Raw genomic sequence first — 19,287 nt, 5'->3', positions numbered from 1 at the left:
TGGTCATTTTGTCCTCCCAGTAAATTATTTTTTTTTATAAACTATACTGCATAAAAAAGAACAAATTCAATTGAGTTTGATGGGTTTCCAGCTGCATGCACAACTAGTTTATAAGCATTAATTATCATTATTGTATACAATTATTCCATCATTTTTCAAAGATTTCCATCCTGGCCATATGCGGCTTCTATTTTTGTACCACAATTTACCACAAATAATGCTGTTTGTAGATTAAGTCAGATAGATGTCTAACTCACTGATTTGTGGACTCATTCAGGTATTTATGCATCTAAATGACCTATAGTGCATCCATAAATAATTGGGAAAGAGTATATTCAGTAAATTAGTTAATCAGTCAGCTGTAACTCACTCAAGATAGGTCTCCTGGTTGCATCATGTGTTATTGCATACTCAATTCACCATGGAATGATTTAAGGGTACTGCAACAAATGATGCTAGCTGACTTTCATTCAGCAAGGAAAAAGAGAAAGTGCTTGTGTGCTAAGAAGGATTTAGGTGTTTCTCTGTGTTGCTGCATTACCTTTGCAATTCCAGAGGTTTAAATACAAATGTTACTAGGTCACCAATGGAATGAGTTTAATGTTGGCCACCTGGTCACATTGGCCTTAGTGGCGCCTATCACACAAGGACAACACGCTATAACAGCCATTTTAGGAGAAGTCCAGCTGCTAGAAGCTAGAATGTGTAGCAGGCAGGAAGATGTAAGCATCAGCAGAGCTTGTTAAGACACCTTGCATGGTGCCTTCACTTATTCTGTCTGTCACGAGGCAGCTCTTTCAGCTCTCGTTTTCACACAAAGTAAATATCATTTTGGGGAAATAAAGAAACCCACTGACTAGAAAATTGTAACTGTGTCAATATTGCTATCACTGTGCTGCATCTGCTGCCAGGCCTGTGATTCCCAGCACTGCCAACACCTTCAGATGATATGACCTTCACAGATAAACCAGAAGAAGCCACACATCCAACTGCAAATACATTTCCAGCAAAGGAGGTACAGGCTTTGGCAGGCTCAGTGGCTATTACCCAGCCAACAATCAGACACACTTCTCTAAAAACTCTTACTTACACCAGTTTTGCACTGGGACAGTTCCACTGGCTCCAGCAGAAATATTCCTGATTTACAGTGGTGTAAGGGAGAGGAGAATGAAGCCTGGTGTTTTTTGGTGAACGGGTACTGTGATGATTCTGTAGTTATAATTCATTGTCTTGGGTGATCTTTTTTAGTGATGGTGCCATCTACCACTCCCCCAGCATCATCAACTGCAACAACGGAATCTGCTTTGCCAGTGATAACAGGTAATTGTTATTCATATACACATACTAGCCAATAAACAGCAAGAGGAATTCTGGTTTTATGCCTAGCTCTGCAACTGATTTGATTTACTTAATCACTCCTTGCTTCAGCATCCCCATCTGTAAAGTGGGGAGAAAAATATTTCCCTACCACACAGGGGTGTTTTAGGGCTTACTTTGTTAATGTTGTTGCGCACTTTGAGACCTTTAAATTAAGGGTGCTGTAGAAGTGCAGAGCATGGTCCTTGCATGGATGAGGAGCACTCCAGAGTCAAAGGTGTTCAGATGTGTCAGCTGAACACGCCTGTGTGTTAATGCAGCTATATTCCATTCTTCATCTGCAGAGGCAACCTGCAGTGTGCATAGTGACCCCCACTATTACACTTTTGACAAGCAGTCTCACACGTTCATGGGAAATTGCACGTACACCCTGTCCAAGCTGTGTGATGGGAACAGCACGCTGCCCTACTTCAATGTGGAAGCAGCAAATGAACACAGAGGAGGCAACACTCGCGTGTCCTATGTCCAATATGTGGATGTTGATGTTTATGACTACAGGATAACTCTGGGTAAAAACAGGGTTGTTAAGGTAAGAACTGGGGTCTAAAAATGAAAGTCAGGATCTCTCCATTTTACCTGCTGACTATATTTTTAGACTCTTATCATGAATATAGAATTGTGTTTATGGTACAAATCACAGGTAAACGTACAATTTAAGAAAAAGCAATACTAACCTTCCCTCGAAGTGCCCCGCCTAAGAGATACCATTTAATGTATTTTCTCCCAGTTAGTAGGGTAGTCAGATATCTCCAGATTAATGACGGCATAAATGTCTAGAGAGAGAGAATAATAATTACAAATTCAAAAACTACTTAAAGACACTGGGCCTCTAAGAGGTCTCAGCATAAAATTCATGGCCCAAGGGAAGTGTGAGCTATGGTAGCTTTAAGCCACATTTGCACCCCACAATCCCAGGCTGTTCCATGGGCTAGAGACATGCTTAAAGGGCCCTGAAAAAAATGTGTGGGGAAAGGGGGGTTCTATCATAATTCTAGCCAAAATAATTTTTCAGACTTTGGTAAGACAGTGCTTAAAGTTTGCCCCCCAGTGACCCTACTCAAATTATGTATTTGTTTGGCCAGTTCTGTGACCCTGTCCACTTTAAGTACTGGTTAGAGAGGCCCCCAGCATAACTTAGCCTGGGAAAGGGGGTGGAGGGGCTGACTGAATTACAACAGCATCCCTGGGCTGTTCTATGGACAGGAGAACTGCACGCTGTATCCCACACACAATTAGCTCCTTCTACCCCCACCCGTGGCACCCTCCCTAAGCTGGGGCATCCAAGAGGATACTTGAAGGACAACAGCCTTACAGCTGTCTACCCCAGTGCCTGTGCTTGCATCCCCTCAAGCCAAGACATGGCTGCAAGGGTTCTTCTGCTCTAGCACCCTCTCTGCCATCCTGGTTCAGCAGCTTCCATGGCCTAGCCCTCCCACCAGGTCACCTTTCCGGTCAGTCCACTTCCAGGGTCACTACAGTCCAACTAGAAGTTCAACCACACATCCAAACAAACTCTTCAGCTGCCCCTCTTGGGCTACTCTTCAGCCCCCCTTCTGGGCTCAGTTCTCAGCCCATTCTGGGTTAACTTTTCCACAGATCCCTACTCCCGGGCCCTGCAGTGTTCTCCTTTGCTCTCTTAGATAATCTCTGCCGCCCAGGCCTTTCTCCCTGGAGGCCCTCGCAGGTTCCCCCTGCCTTTCCTCCGGGGGTCTCTGGCAGCTTCTCTTGGACCCTCTCTGCTCCTTACAGACTTCATGCAGGGCCCCACCATGGGAGCCCAGGGTTGCCACCTCTGAGGTCCAAAGAAACCAGAACCTGGAGACGGGCAGCCTGGGCCAGCAAGGGGTGAGCAGGGCTTGGTGCCACTTGCTCCCTCCTTGCCCTGTTTAAAATGCTGATGCACTACAGAGTGAGAGCAGAGAGTGCCGAGCCAGCAATGGGCCCCACTTTTCCTTCACAGAGCCACTGAAGGACCCCCCCATTTCTGGGCCCAGCCTCGCTTTCACCCACAGAGTCACTGACAGACCTCACATCTACAGGCCCGGCCCCGCTTTTCCCATCCAGCCACTGACAAACCTAACATCTCTGGGCCCGGCCCCACTTTCCCCACCGAGCTACTGACAGACCTGACGTCTCCGGGTCTGGCCCCACTTTCCCCACCGAGCCACTGACAGACCTGACGTCTCCGGGTCTGGCCCCACTTTCCCCACCGAGCCACTGACAGACCTGACGTCTCCGGGTCTGGCCCCACTTTCCCCCATCGAGCCACTGACAGACCTGACGTCTCCGGGCCCAGCCCTGCTTTCCCCACCGAGCCACTGACAGACCTGACGTCTCCGGGCCTGGCCCCACTTTCCCCCATCGAGCCACTGACAGACCTGACGTCTCCGGGCCCAGCCCTGCTTTCCCCACCGAGCCACTGACAGACCTGACGTCTCCGGGCCTGGCCCCACTTTCCCCCATCGAGCCACTGACAGACCTGACGTCTCCGGGCCCAGACCTGCTTTCCCCCATCGAGCCACTGACAGACCTGACGTCTCCGGGCCTGGCCCGGCTTTCCCCACCAAGCCACTGACAGACCTGACGTCTCCGGGCCCGTCCCCACTTTCCCCCACCGAGCCACTGACAGACCTCACGTCTCCGGGCCTGGCCTGGCTTTCCCCACCAAGCCACTGACAGACTGCACGTCTGTGGGCCCAGCCCTGCTTTCTCCACTGAGCACAGACCTCACATCCCTGGGCCCAGCCCCGCTTTCCCCACCGAGCCACTGACAGACCTGACGTCTCCGGGCCCAGCCCTGCTTTCCCCACCGAGCCACTGACAGACCTGACGTCTCCGGGCCTGGCCCGGCTTTCCCCACCAAGCCACTGACAGAGCTGATGTCTCCGGACCCAGCCCTGCTTTCCCCTGCCAAGCTCTACCCAGGCCAGCCCTGCTTTCCCCACTGAGCACAGACCTCATGTCTCCAGGCCTGTCCCCACTTTCCCCCGCCGAGCCACCGATAGACCTCACATCTACAGGCTTGGCCCCACTTTCCTCTGCTGAGCCACTGACAGACCTCACGTCTCTGAGCCCAGCCCCGCTTTCTGTCACTGAGCTACTGACAGACCTCACGTCTCTGGGACCAGCCCCACTTTCCCTGCCGAGCCACTGACAGACCTCACATCTCCAGGCCTGGCCCCGCTTTCCCTGCCGAGCCACTGACAGACCTCAGGTCTCCAGGCCCAGCCCCACTTCCTCCGCTGAGCCTGCTATGGACTCCACGTCCCAAAGCAGGACCCCACTTTCCCCTACCCCATGAAGCTAACACCAGGCCCCTCATTTCTGCTCCTTTGCCCCAGGCCCACGGAGAATGCCTGGGTGTCCTTATTCCTGGCCTCCCGCACAGGCAATACCCCCCATCCTGCTCCAAGGCAGGCCGTCTCTCTTCCGCCACAATGCACAGACTCAGCCAGGGTCCAAACCAAGGGCGGCCCCCACATGGAGGGGAACCCGGAGGGAAAGGTGAGCCAAGGGCTGGAGAACAGGAGGTGACAAAACTCAGGACATAATCGAGCGAAGACTTCAGAATACTCAAGATGGCTACCTCTAAAAAGGGACAATCCTGGGAAAACCTGGGTAGTTCACAGCCCTACAGGATCCTCACTTGCCTCTGGTAATTCCCCTTTCACTGAGTGCTCTCACCCTTTTTATGAGGCCCAGGTGTTCATCAGGCTATCACCTCACCCTATTAGTCCTGGCCCCTCAGGCCGGGAGGCAGCTCGTTATGGCACAGGTGGGGCTGCCCCATTTCCCTTTAAAGGGTACATTTACACTGCATTAAAATACCTGTGGCACTGAGTCTGAGCCTGGGTCAGCTGACTCGGGCTCGGCCCGCGGGGCTAAAAATAGAAGTGTAGACATTTGGGATTAGGTTCAGGACACCCTCTCAGAGCTCAGGCTCCAGCCCACGCCTGAACATCTATGCTGTCATTTTTTAGCCCTGCAGCATGAGCCCCCAAGTCTGAGTTAGGTGACCCGGACCAGCTGCACCTGTGCTGCAAGGTCTTTAATATTGTAGCATTGAAATACCCAAAAGGCCAGTCATCCTGTGACAGGCCCCTTTATACCATTTCAGAATCTTAACCCAGTGTAAGGGGGCCGGGGTAGGGATGAAGATCTCACTAATTGTAAATTTGACTCAAAACTTGCAACAAAGAATAGGTCACATTCATTTATTAAATAGCTTCTTATGAAAAAGTAATACAGTAATATATGTGACAAGCAAACAAAGGTTTAAATGTACAGTGAGACCTTTCCAGTCTCATATAAGGAACACAAATGAATATTGTTACACAGGGCTTGTCTATACTTACCGCGCTGGTTCGGCGGCAGGCAATCGAACTTCTGGGTTCGATTTATCGCGTCTAGTCTGGACGCGATAAATCGAACTCAGAAGTGCTCCCCGTCGACTCCGGTAATCCTGCTCGCCGAGAGGAGTACGCGGAGTCGACGGGGGAGCCTGCCTGCCGGGTCTGGACGGCGGTAAGTTCGAACTAAGGTACGTCGACTTCAGCTACGTTATTCACGTAGCTGAAGTTGCGTACCTTAGTTCGATTTGGGGGTTTAGTGTAGACCAAGCCACATACTTCTCCAGCTGCTTCTCTTCTTGTGCCTTCCTCCTTCCTTTCTTTACTGATTTCATATATGATGATGATGTTTAGATAAAGTAAAATTAATTGAAGACCCCTTTTATGCTTATATGTAGATTTCTTTAATTAGCAGCTAAAATGAACGGACAGGTGTAAAATATATATTTTAATTTTATTGACTTTTGCAGCTTTTACTTGGTTTCTCTTGTTCTTTGCTGATTGCACTTCCTGACATTTCATATATATTTAAATATTTAAAGAAAATTAAAGATTTTTTTTAAATCATCATGTTCTGAAACTTCATCCTAGGCCTCAGATTTTAAAGAACCTTATACCATAAACTTGCTCATTCAGAATGTGAACATGAGCCTATAATTAGTTAATATTTGCACAGCACTTTGTGGTATGTCTACACTGCAATTAAACACCCACAGCTGGTCCATGTCAGCGGACTTGGGCTTGCGGGGTTCAGGTTGCAAGGCTATAAAAGATGTCGGGCTCTTGGTCCTTTCCCCCTCACAGGGTCCTAGAGCCTGAGCCTGGACATCTACACTGCAATTTTACAGGCTAGTAGCCCAAGCCCCACAAGCCCAAGTCAGTTGACATGGCCAATTGCATGTCTTTAATTGCAGTGTAGACATACCTGAATGTGCACAATCCTGAGTAAGTGGTAAACAGGCATTCAAGGAGCACAGCATAAGTATCTACTGTAGTCAGATATTATAACTAGTTATTATGTGCCCACAAATGCCTGTTTTCTCACATAAGCAGATTCTGTGCCTGCAAGTGGATGTGTGAGCTAAATTAGGAGGTACAGCTTTGGAGGCTGTATAAAAGACTTGTCCCTTTAAAGACAAATAATGAAGCCTTTTTGTTTCTTGTGCATGCAGGTGAACGGAGCCATTCAGGTACTTCCTGTGGTACTGCCATCAGGTGTAAATATTTTCTTCAGTGGACAGTACGTCATGGTTACTACTGCCTTCGGGCTGAGAGTTAAGTTCAATGGAGATCATAGAGCTGAAGTGATTCTTCCCAGTATATACAAATCTAAAGTCTGTGGAAATTACAACGGGAACAAAACAGATGACTTTCTTAACCCAGATGGAGAGATGGAAGCAAATTCGGTCAGCTTGGGCAACAGCTGGCAGATTTATAATGACTCCAGGTAGGACTCCAAGCATTACGCTAGTCCTTAGCGGCTTGATATGTAATGAGTAGGTACTTTAAGTGCTTTTTAACTGTGATACAAAAATGTCCAGATTTTCTGGATGAAAACTAATCATATCAATGCTCATATTGTTCATGTAATTGTGAAGTTTCACAGCTGTTTTGATTGGGACACAGAAAGAGTGAATTTGAACAAAAATATCACAAAGATCTAAATTGGGTCTGTAAGTATTTTTTATTATTATTAATTAGAAACATGAAATTTGAAAACTTTTTTGTCTTTTATGTGCCCTATCTGTGTGTCTTTCATGTGCAAAATCTGTTTGTAAACCCTTATCAAATCAAAATAGATTGTAACTAAGACATTGAAAGGCACTAGGGCTATGTCTCAGTTGAATTCCCAGTGTATTTTTTCCCCATTTGTTTCATACCCAAAATCAGCAGAAACACTTTTTCTTAAAAATATTTCATGCTTGGACAGGAGTAAGGCCTGGAATGTTACTAAATACGTTATGCAAAACATCTTGGGCTTCAAAAACAGCAAGGAGTCTGGTGGCACCTTAAAGACTAACAGATTTATTTGGGCATAAGCTTTCGTGGGTAAAAACCTCACTTCTTCAGATGCATGCAAACTTCATTAGTGAATTTCTCTGCATCTTTTTTCCTCCTAGCTGTGTCCCAGATCTTGGCCATACCCCAAACTGCTCAGATGATGAAAAACATTTAATCCAAAGCAACAAGTACTGCGGGCTGATCACAGATCCAAGTGGCCCGTTCTGGCAGTGCCACTCAGTAGCTGATCCATTGATTTATTTTGAAGACTGCCTGTATGATCTGTGTGAACTTCATTTGAACAATGCAGCCCTCTGCAATAACCTACAGTCATATGCTGATGTGTGCCAAGCTGCAGGCATTGTTGTAGGAACATGGAGAAATGAAACATTCTGTCGTACGTACCAAAGCTGACTTTAGATTATTATAGGTGGGGTTGGTAGCACTCTCTATTATTAAAGTTGCCTGACATTTCCCATTATAAGTCCTTATTTTCAATTGCTTATAACTTTGTCAAACTTTAACCATGTGGGCTGAAATTTTCCATGCTGGGTGTCTGCCTCAGGCTGAATTTTCCTGGGAAAAACTTCAGCCACAGTGGTTCTTCCGTTTCTGAGAAGGAGGCTAGGAAAAAGATATGTTGTTTTGCCTGTATTAAAAGATTTTAAAGACTTCTTTGAAATGTTCTAGCACCCCCATGCTTTGAAGTGGGAACTTGAAATGTGGCAGGGCATGGCCTTTGGTCTGTAATGTGCCTTTTGCAGTCCCTGTGAAAATCTGCCCAAATATGGCCAAGTCAGGAAGCCTTTGAAAAATTGCATTTCGCATATGCTCAGTAGAGACTTGTTAGAGCATAACAGCTAAACTCTCTGATGCCACTGTCCTCACTAAGCCTGCTCCAGTCCCTCACAGCTCCCTGTGCTGACCAAACGGCGCATGCATCCTCCCCACAGAGAAAGCAAGCATGCGCCATCTCTTCACAGCTCCTGTAAGAGCAGCTAAGCAGGCTTCTGCCCAGAACTGCAGAGGTGAAGCTGGACTTTCCCTGTAATGGCTGCTCTGAGCCGGGGCCGGGCTAGGTAACAGAACTGAGAGCAAGGAGTCGGTCTCTCCTGTGCTCTCTGATACCCCCTTCCCCCATTTGGCCCAGGCAGCATGGAGGAGGATGCTGCTTGATTCAAATGCAAAGCAAGAGCTGGACCATGGGAGGGAAAGGTGTAGATTGGGACCAGGACAAGGTGTTGAGAGGGGGGAACTGGAACTGGCTGGGCAAGGAGTCTGGGACTAGGAATGAGGAAAGACTGAGAGTTGGGGATAGGGAAGAGAGAGAACTGGGACAGTGATGGGCTGGAGGGGACATGACAGCAGGAGCCAGGCTTCGGGGTAGCGGACAGAAGAGTCCCACTAGAGCACACTCCCTATCCAAGCCTGGAATGGAACCCAAGATCCTAAGTCTCACCATTCCTCTGTTGTCAGCAAATATCAGTGAAACCCACTGGCAAAGTGTGTGTTTCATGCCCTGCTAGTGCTGGTCCTGCCTGTGCACTGAATGAGGCAGAGGTCCTGCAGAAAAAAATAGTACATCATCATGTAACTAAAGACGCTATCATAATGCATACATACAAGGGGGCCGAATTAAGGTTACATGGGCAACCTTAATTCTGGCATTTCTTAACCTTTGATTGCTTGACTTTACAATTTTAATAAAGTTCTTTCAACATAATTAGGTGTGGGGAAGTGAGTGGTGGTGGTGGTGAGGGTTTAATATATGTATATAACCAGATATAATCTATAGTAGAACCACTACTCTCTCTTGATTTTTTTTTTTTAGTGACATTATTCAGGAGTTTGGGAAGGAAGAAAAATATAAACTAAGTGATTAACAGTAATAATAAATAGAAAAATCACATTGATATAGTCCTGCCACCTAAACGTTCTACCTGTTGAGTATCCAAGAAGAGCAGTTTGTTTTTTCCCTTAACTCAGTTATATTCAATGGAAGTTTCCCTATAATATTCTGCAGGAAAGATGGACTTTTCTTGTGGTCAAAAGGCTAAACTAAAAGTGAACTGGGAGTTTTGATGGAGGATAAAAACCTGACTAATGTCTTCGGTATTTGGCCCAAAATACTTTTAAAAGGAACAAAATATATTATTGCAAATCAGTAGTTAAAAGGATTAATGTAGATGCTTTTTCAATTTACAGCACTGATCTGTCCAGCCAACAGTCACTATGAAGCATGCACGGCAGCCTGCCCTGCCACCTGTGTCAACCCGATGGCTCCTGCCAGCTGCAGCCTGCCGTGTGTGGAAGGATGCGTGTGCGACAGCGGCTATCTCCTCTACAACGATGGCTGTGTCCCCCGCAGTCAGTGCGGGTGCTGGCACAATGGCAAACACTACCCTGTTGGCGCTGAATTCTGGACCGATGACACCTGCTCCTCTAAATGCACATGTCCCTCTCGGGGGAGCAAAGTAACCTGCTCTAACGCAGCCTGCCCAGCCGATCATTACTGTGGGGTTCAGAACGGAGAACCTGGCTGCTACCGTGAGACTTACGGGATCTGCCGAGTCCACAACGACCCTCATTACAACACGTTTGACAGAGAGACTCACCACTTCATGGGGAAGTGCACCTACACGCTGGCCAAAGTGTGCCACAACTCCAGCTCTCTGCCTTATTTCAACGTAGAAGCCAAGAACGAGCATCGAGGGTACTCTGCGGTGTCCTATGTGCAGAAAGTCCTGGTGGAGGTGTATGGACAACACATAGAAATAGTTAAGGCAACACCAAATCGTGTACTGGTGAGTTTTTTTGGATCCATTACATTTTGGATTCAGAGGTGAAATGCAGCCTTGGCAGAATTGAGCAAAAATGGAATGTTCTACTTTCACGTTAAGTGTAATGCTAAGGATATTAAGAGTATCTGGCTTTGCCACAATAACAAAGTAATGGATCAAAGAAATCTAGGCACACATAGGAGCTATTAATATCCACTAGACGGAGCTAATGCTCTGGTAGCTAACATAAAAGACTTGTAACCCGACAAGTCTTTATTCACAGGAACACGTGGGTGAAAACAGTCACTTATTAGAGACAGGAGTTTGGAATCAGACAGGAGCACTACAGTATGCGTTGCCAGTAGCATGGCCAGGTGTAAGAAAATCTCCTTTCTCCAGGACCCTCTCGGTCACAATTCTGGAAGGAGGGAATGAAGTGTATGCCTGCAAAAACAAATGCACATGTTGCTTCCAAACAAGGCTCTGGATTTGTTCATGAAATGTGCATAATTAGAAATATTGTGCCAGTTCCTCATCTGGTGTAAACCAACCTGACTCCATTGGCTCCACTGAATTGCACCAGCTAAGTAACTGGCCCCACTAACTACATGTATGGTCACAGAATTACTTAATTTGCAAATGCAAATGCAGGATATTTTTGTAGTATTCTCTTTTACAAAACTGCCCTTTGTTTCACCAGAATGAAATCCATTAAAGATCACATTTCTAACCCCTAACTTCATGGATTCATTTGTCTTAGATCAATAAAATATGGTCAACTCTCCCCGTAACCACAGCTGGTGGGTCAATCGCAGTGAGCAGGAGTGGACGATACGTTACCCTAGAGACAGATTTCAGACTGAGGGTTTCCTATGACACCGATCACTCGGTGGAAGTGAAGGTGCCCACCACCTATTTCAACAGGACCTGTGGCATGTGCGGTAACTTTAACAATCGCAGACAGGATGACTATATGATGCCCGACGGGCAGCAAGCCAAGAACTCTAATGAGCTGGGAAACAGCTGGCGTGTCAAGGACGACGATCCTTCTTGTGATGTCATCATCCCACCCAAACCCTGCACTGCAGACCAGGAGAACCTCTACAAAACAGACAGATTCTGCGGCATGATAACCAAGAGGCCTGGCCCCTTTGGGGTCTGCCACTCCGTGATCAATCCTGAGAGCATCTTTGAGAGCTGTGTCTATGACCTCTGTGCGCTGAATGGGAGTGAGCAGCTCTTGTGTAACGCTCTGGAGACCTACGCGGATGCGTGTCAGGAAGCTGGAGTGACTCTCCCCCAGTGGAGAAACGCCACCTTCTGCCGTGAGTATCTGCAGGGAATCGAATGTCTGAACAACCTACTCTAGTGTTGCAAAAGAGTGTTTACTACCCATGTACTGCATGATTTAGAGTTCTAAAAGTTTCCATTATTCACTCCTGATATTTTGAGATTACAAAACCCCTGAATGTCATGTGCATGAAAGGTGCCTGACTGACAACAGGAAGAATGAAATCCTCTGTCTGAGGACAGGTACAGAAAGGGCAGCAGCTGTCTGAGCTGACCCTAGACTGTCTTGCCAGTGTTTATCTACCAAATTCCTCCCACACAGGTGTAAGGATAGTTTAGTCAAGTGTTCATGGCTAACTGTTCTGAACCTTTCTATAGCCAGTATGTCAATTAATGCCAGTCCCCCTGTGATATGGAGATTTATCCACTAGTAACTAGATATGGTTTAGAGATGCAAAATTCTGATTTGGGTCTGAACTTCCCCAGAGTTCAGGGTATTTGTATTTGGTTGTTAAGGTCCTTCTCAGCTACAAACTATATTTTTCTTTTATCTTCTAGTCCTGAAATAGGGACTTTTGGGTTTCAAAAACTTTTCTTAAGATAAGTTGTTACTGAAAAGCTAAATATCCTGGGTTTTGGATGCAGATTTTCAGCTGTGAGTTAGACTCTAGCGTTTTGATTTGTTTTTCAGCACTTCCTTGCCATTCCAATAGTCATTACAATCCATGCACTAGTGCTTGTCCTGCAACCTGCTCCAACCCAGTAGCAGCAAGCAACTGCAGTAAACCTTGCGTGGAGGGATGTGAGTGCAACAGCGGGTTTGTTCTCAGCGGTGGACAGTGTGTTTCCATGGTCAATTGCGGCTGCCTTTACAAAGACAAATATTATGAGGTTTGTTCTAATGTATGGGAGATGTCTGGGGCAGTATTTCACAGCTTGCAGTCAAGCTCAGCTTTTATACCTGTATTTATTTGCTTGTCTCTAACAGAGAGGGGAAACTTTCTGGGAAACAAACTGTGAAAGCCAATGTAACTGTGTGGGAAACAACACCATAGTCTGCAGTCCAAAGACATGTGAAGCAAGCCAAATTTGCAAGGTGCAGAATGGAATCTTGGGATGTTATCCATTGGACATCAACACCTGCCACATCTATGGGGATCCACACTACATAACCTTTGATGGGAGACTGTACCATTTCCAGGGTGGATGCAATTATACAATAGTTGAGACATGCACAAATTCTTCTGAGCAGTTCTCAGTGACCACCAGGAATGAAGCCAGAGGAAGCCAGGCCTGGACTGCTTTGAACTCAGTAGCTGTCACATTGAAAAACATTCACATTGCTTTGAGAAAAAACAAAGAGGTCTATGTAAGTATTATACCTTTTACACACACACACACACACACACACACACACACACACACACACACACACACACACACACACACACACACACACACACACACACACACCAGTGGGTTGCTGTCACAGGGTGCTCTCTCCACTAGTGGCATCTCCTTCTGGCCGCTCTGGAAATTAGCTCTGGCCAGGCATTGCGCCCTCTTCTGGAAGTGTGTCTCCCATTGTCCTCTCATCCTTAGGACCCCTCTCACTCCAGGAACTGCAGCCTCCTCTCCTCCCTCTTCACAGGGAGGGGCTGTAGCCCCGCCTGTTCCTGCCCAGCTGAGCCTGCTTTCAATCACTTCCCTGATCCCTGGCTCCCCCTCCAGGTGCAACCTGTGGAGTTAATTGGCACGCCTGGCCATCTTAACCCCTTCCAATCTTGTGTGGGGGTGGACACGTCATCACAGTTGCCTTTGTTCTGACTACATCAATATTGAATCACTGTCCTCTGAGTTATTTGCCTCCAGTATTGCAAATAATAAACGACACACACACATGTTTGTAAGTAAAGCAGAGCCCAGGATAACTTTTCAGAGGCCAGGATAACTTTCCACTTCTCTCTCCATGTTGTTCAGCACTGCTACATAGAGGATCCGTTTTGAGTAAATGCCTCACCTTGCTTTCTCACAAAACCAGTAGTGTCTTTCTCACTCTAACATAACTAACAGATTACATGTGCCAACTAGAGAGGTAACAGTAGAACATCAGAAAATGAACTATAGATGGATCCAAATCAGGATCCATCTATAGTTGGTTCTGATCAGAATTTTGCAGCTCTGGTCCTCTGCAAAATAAACACTCGAGTTTTTACATACTCAGAAGATATCACGGACTTTGTCACCGATTGCTTTGTTGACTCAGCTATTTGAGTGTGCTATTTCCTTTATTTTTAGGTGAATGGAATTCAAGTTGATCTTCCTGTGACTCTGCATGCTGGAATGACAGTAGCTGTAAGAGGACCCTATGTGGTCATTGATACCTCTATTGGCATTCAGGTGAAGTTTGATGGTGACCAACAGCTTTTTGTTCATGCTGATGAAAGGTTTAAGGGGCAGCTGTGTGGCCTGTGTGGCACATACACTGACAACCAGCTGGATGATTTCCTAACACCAGACAGAGTCCTGGAGCAGGATTCAAATAATTTTGGCAACAGCTGGCGAGTGAAGGATGACAATTGGACGTAAGTACTTGGAGACACCTATAAGTGCAGACAAATCACTTGACCCTTAAAAGGAATAAGGTCAAGATACAAGATACGTGTATAGATGTGTGTTCCATGGAAACCTTGTCATTAGAAGAGCCAGTGGTTTTGTGTCATGGAGGTCAATTTTGGATCATGTAGATTTGCACATACTGTATTTCCTTTCGTTTTCATTTTTGAAGAAGCCCAGCAACTCAGCTGAAAACTCTTGGGGCATTTTGAAACCCACGGCAGCGAATCTTAGAGTCCAGGTCTACACCCTCAGGCCTGCACTACGCCACTGAAAACAACAGTAGAGACATTGCAGCTCAGGCTGGAGGCCAGGCTCTGAAGCCCACCCTGCTCCCGGGGCTTCAGAGCCAAAGGTCCAGCCCAAGCTGTAACATCGACACTGCTGCTTGTAGCATCGGAGCATGATCCCCACAAGCCCCAGGCTGTAGACCTTGGCTCTGAGACTCGCTCCCAGGGGTTTTAAAAGGCAGTGTAGACATAACCAATGTTTTTGGATGGTTTCAGTGTGAAATCTCCCATGTTACTGAAAACTGGGCCCATGTTACCTGTATATTAACTTACTAATTTCCATAGTCCACACCATGAACTTGAATTTTTTTTCATCCTTTGTTTTTGGTCTTTGAGAATGTTTCAGTGTGAGCAGTGCTTAATTTGTGCCGGGACTTGCCAGGGCTGATCCTCGGCACCTCTGGGCCTGGCAGTTCAGAGCCCTGGAACCTCTGGGCCTGGCAGTTCGTAGCCCGGCACCTCTGGGCCTGGCAGTTCGTAACCCTGGCACCTCTGGGCCTGCTGCATCAGTTACGAAAGTAAAAGAAATTGCTTGAGCCCCAGGACCTAATTGCTTGAGTCCTGACACATCTTTCATTACAAATTAAGCCCGGGCTATGAAAGAGAATCCAGGTCTGTGGAAATTCTGCATTGATCCAGATAGCTAGACAGTCTTTCTCCATCTCTTGATGCCTTCAGATCAAGCCTGGATGCCATTCTGGACAATATACTTCAGCCAAACACAAGTTATTGGGATCAATGCTGGGGTAACTGGATGAAATTCTATGGCCTGTAATGTCCAGAAAGTCAGACTAGATTATCTAATGGTCCCTTCTCACCTCTGCGAATCTGGCCCATCTGCCCTGATCCTGCAAGATTATGAGCATCTTCAGCTTCCACTGAAGTCAACATCTAGTTGAGAGCGCTCAGCATCTCACAGAATTGGGCACATAAGCTTCAGCGGGAGTTGAGGGAACCCCTTGCAGAATCAAGCCCTTGCTGAATACTGAAACAGAAATGCTCAACACATACCAGAGTTGACACTTATCTCTTTTCAACACAGCTGTGACCCGGTTGCCGTTATACCACCAGCCTGTAACCCTGTCCATGAGTATGAATATGAAGAATTATGCAAAGTTATTTTGGCAAGCGGAGGGCCTTTTGAAGCTTGCCATTGGTATATCCCCCCTCAGCTGTACTTTGAGAGCTGCGTCTATGACCAGTGTGCCACGGGAGGAAATACCGAACAGTTTTGCTCATCCTTAGACGCGTATGCTGCGGCATGTGAAGGTAGAGGCGTAAGTCTGGGAGATTGGAGAAAAGAGACATTGTGTGGTAAGTAAAGAGGTGCTGTTAGAATGTATCTCATCGAAATAAACCATACCACATTCTAGGGGCGTATATTATTTTCTTGATATTTCCATTCATAAAGAGATTTATGGGAGACATGTTTACAAAAGATAATATTCTGGGATGATTTAAAAGAATACAGCTGAATCTTGCTTGTGTGGTGAGCAATTGGGCAGTAGACATGTCAGAGCTCCTCTTTTTATGGACAAGGATAGTTGGTAATAATCATCAGCATTGACACTGTCTAGAACAGCAGTCAGCAACCTTTCAGAAGTGGTGTGCCGAGTCTTCATTTATTCACTCTGATTTAAGGTTTCGCGTGCCGGTAATACATTTTAACGTTTTTAGAAGGTCTCTTTCTATAAGTCTATAATATATAACTAAACTATTGTATGTAAAGTAAACAAGGTTTTCAAAATGTTTAATAAGTGTCATTTAAAATTAAATTAAAATGCTGATCTTACGCCACCAGCCTGCTCAGTTTGCTGCCAGCCTGGGGTTCTGTAGCAAGTTTCTGTTAGAAATGTGATCTTTAATGGATTTCATTCTGGTGAAACAAAGGGCAGTTTTGTAAAAGAGAATACTACAAAAATATCCTCATTTGCATTTGCAAATTAAGTAATTTTGTGACAGGTGTGTAGCACGTTTCTGCTCCGGGACCTAGCGTTGGGAGACAGGAGAAGCCTCTTTTGGGATCATCACAGGAAATATCATCTTTCTTCTGTTCCTTTTCCAGTTCCCCCAGCTCTTTGTAACATGTCCTGTTCATTTGACACTGACTTCTGTGACTGGACCCAGTCAGTCTCTGACAGCTTGGACTGGAAACGACACCGGGGGCCAACCTCCTCGCCAAACACAGGACCCTCGTACGACCACACTACAGGAGGTAGGGACTGCAGCCTCCACCTAGCTCTGTTGTCTGACAACGTGGCTGGCAGGAAAGCAATTCAGGAGCAGGCTGGAAGGGCCTTTGGGTCAAATACAGAGTCCAGGCCTCTAGGGGCAGATCCAGAGCCCAGTGGGGTCAATATGACATCACAAAAAATTAACAACTTTCCTCGTTGGAAGAGAGCGGATAATTTCTTTAGCAGAAACCGGCTCTTACAGGAAAAAATATCTCCCTGTAGGCTGCAAAGCAACAAACCTAGACGACTGGTTAAATAAATAGAAAGGAAATACAGGGGAACCCCACTATAATGCGCCCCACGGTAACGCAAATTCGGTTATAACGCGGGATGAGTCTGGCCCCGGCGGCTGCAGCGGGCGCGGGGTGAGTCTGGCGTGTGCAGGGCGTTTGGGATCAATACCCCGGCAGCTGCAGCAGGAGCAACTCTCCCTGTAGCCCCGGCGGGCCCCTGGGGTTCTCACCTCTGTCCCCGGCAGGGCCGGCTCCAGCCCACCCCGGCGGCTGTGGTGGGTGGTCCGGCCGGGAGAGCGGGGCTGCGGGGCTTCCCGCGCTCAGGCCGGCGGTCCGGCCGGGAGAGCGGGGCTGCCGCGCTCCAACCAGTGGTCCGGCCGGAGTCGTGGGGCTGTGGGGCTGCCGCGGTTTGGCCAGGAGCGCAGGGCTGTTGCGCTCCGGCGGGCGTCGCGGGGTTGCGGGGCTTGCCGCGCTCCAGCCGGCGCTCTGGCCAGGGGAGCGGGGCCCCCGAAGACGACCGCCGCCGGGGCGAATCGGCCTAAAGCCGGCCCTGCTGGGCTGCCCCCTTCTCTCTCTCCTCCTGCTCCCTCCCTCCCGCTAGCCAGGGCACACACTCTGCTGCAAACTGAACACAAGTACAGTGGAACCCCGCTATAACGCGACCCCGCATTTACCGCGATTGAATTTTTTGGACCCCAATGATCGCGTTATAGCGGGCTTCCACTGTAGCTGAGAGCACTGTTTGGAGTCTCTCGTGGAGTTGTGTGTGCTTTCCTCAGACCCGTTGGAAACAGAATTCCACATCGCTTGTGTTACATTCAGGATCTCAATTTGCCTGTGGTGTTTATGCGGTTAGGAGTGTTGTCATTGTTTGCCGTGTCCTGTAGCGTGTACATTGCTGTGTAACACACTGTTTGTTTCAGACGGTTACTTCATCTACCTGCAAGGGAGTGAGGCCGGCTCTGGAGCTGTGGCTCACTTGGAGAGTCCTGTGTGCAGTGCCAATGGACCCCATTGTTTCCGCTTCTGGTATCACATGTACGGAGTGGCTCGTACGATGGCACTGACGGTTTATGTCACTGAGGATGCAGCACCACGTCTGGTCTGGTCAGAGAGAGGAAATAAGGGTGATAGGTGGAACTTTGCAGCAGTCACTGTGTATAACAGAGGAGATATGCAGGTAGGTGAAAGCATTTGCCTTGGCACTTATACTGATAGGGCTTTGCATGAAGAACTAATGAATGCGAAACAAACTAACTCTGGCAACTTCCCCTTACCCTAGATCCTCCTGGAGGGGATGCGGGGTGAAGATTTCCGCAGTGACGTAGCAGTGGATGATGTATCTCTCGTAGATGGATATTGCCCAGGTACAGTGCATCACGTCAGAGTTCCTGTTTTTATGGACAGGGCTACTTGGTAATAATGGTCAACGTTACCATTGTCTGGACCAAGAAGATGTGAATTACAGCAAATTTCTATAACGTTGTCTCATTGTAGGAGATGGACCGACAACAACAGTGAGCCCCACATCAATCACTACTCCCACTTCTCCAGTGACAACCACGTCACCTCCGTCGCTAAGTTCAGGTGAATTTCTCTGACATAAATGACAATTAATTGGCATGTCACACTGATCGTCAGATTCCACACAGCTCTTCTGCTCCTGTTCTAAATAAATGTGAAGGCAAAACGTGTTCCAAAGGCGTAGAAATCATCTAGGTGAATAACAGTGTGGTTGTAGCCGTCTCGATCCCAGGATATTGTAGAGACAAAGGAGGTGAGGTTATATCTTTTATTGGAATAACGTTTGTTAGTGAGAGAGATGAGTGTTGGACATTTCACCTTCTATTCTACAGTGACACTGTGAGTTAGTCTGGCAGAACTGAAGAGAGCATTGTTTATACTCAAGAACTTGTCTTTCTCACCAACAGAAGTTGGTCCAATAAAAGATATTACCTCACCCCTCTTAACATAAGAACGTAAGAACAGCCACACTGGGTCAGACCAAAGGTCCATCTAGCCCAGTATCCTGTCTCTGATAGTGGCCAATGCCAGGTGCCCCAGAGGGAATGAACAGAACAGGTAATCATCAAGCGATCCATCCCCTGTCTCCCATT

The 19,287-nt window shown here is 47.1% G+C and overlaps 1 protein-coding gene across 1 annotated transcript in view; it reads left to right on the top strand.

Annotated features, from left to right (window-relative positions):
- The first annotated feature begins 1,250 nt into the window (after positions 1–1,250).
- LOC103306313 (uncharacterized) overlaps positions 1,251–19,287 on the top strand; it is a 97,803-nt gene continuing 79,766 nt past the window's right edge. Inside the window, exons 1-14 of the mRNA XM_065557435.1 lie at positions 1,251–1,320; positions 1,662–1,906; positions 6,899–7,173; positions 7,847–8,124; positions 9,933–10,531; positions 11,268–11,832; positions 12,489–12,688; positions 12,786–13,166; positions 14,096–14,382; positions 15,746–16,017; positions 16,769–16,918; positions 18,094–18,350; positions 18,453–18,537; positions 18,668–18,757. Of these exons, the coding sequence (XP_065413507.1) occupies positions 1,251–1,320; positions 1,662–1,906; positions 6,899–7,173; positions 7,847–8,124; positions 9,933–10,531; positions 11,268–11,832; positions 12,489–12,688; positions 12,786–13,166; positions 14,096–14,382; positions 15,746–16,017; positions 16,769–16,918; positions 18,094–18,350; positions 18,453–18,537; positions 18,668–18,757 (3,754 nt within the window). The remainder of the gene's footprint in view (positions 1,321–1,661; positions 1,907–6,898; positions 7,174–7,846; positions 8,125–9,932; positions 10,532–11,267; positions 11,833–12,488; positions 12,689–12,785; positions 13,167–14,095; positions 14,383–15,745; positions 16,018–16,768; positions 16,919–18,093; positions 18,351–18,452; positions 18,538–18,667; positions 18,758–19,287) is intronic.

Source organism: Chrysemys picta, chromosome 9 (genome assembly GCF_011386835.1).
Source record: "Chrysemys picta bellii isolate R12L10 chromosome 9, ASM1138683v2, whole genome shotgun sequence".
NCBI lineage: Eukaryota > Metazoa > Chordata > Testudines > Emydidae > Chrysemys > Chrysemys picta.
The sequence above is the reverse complement of the archived record's forward strand: the minus strand, read 5'-3'. Positions and strand labels throughout refer to the sequence as shown.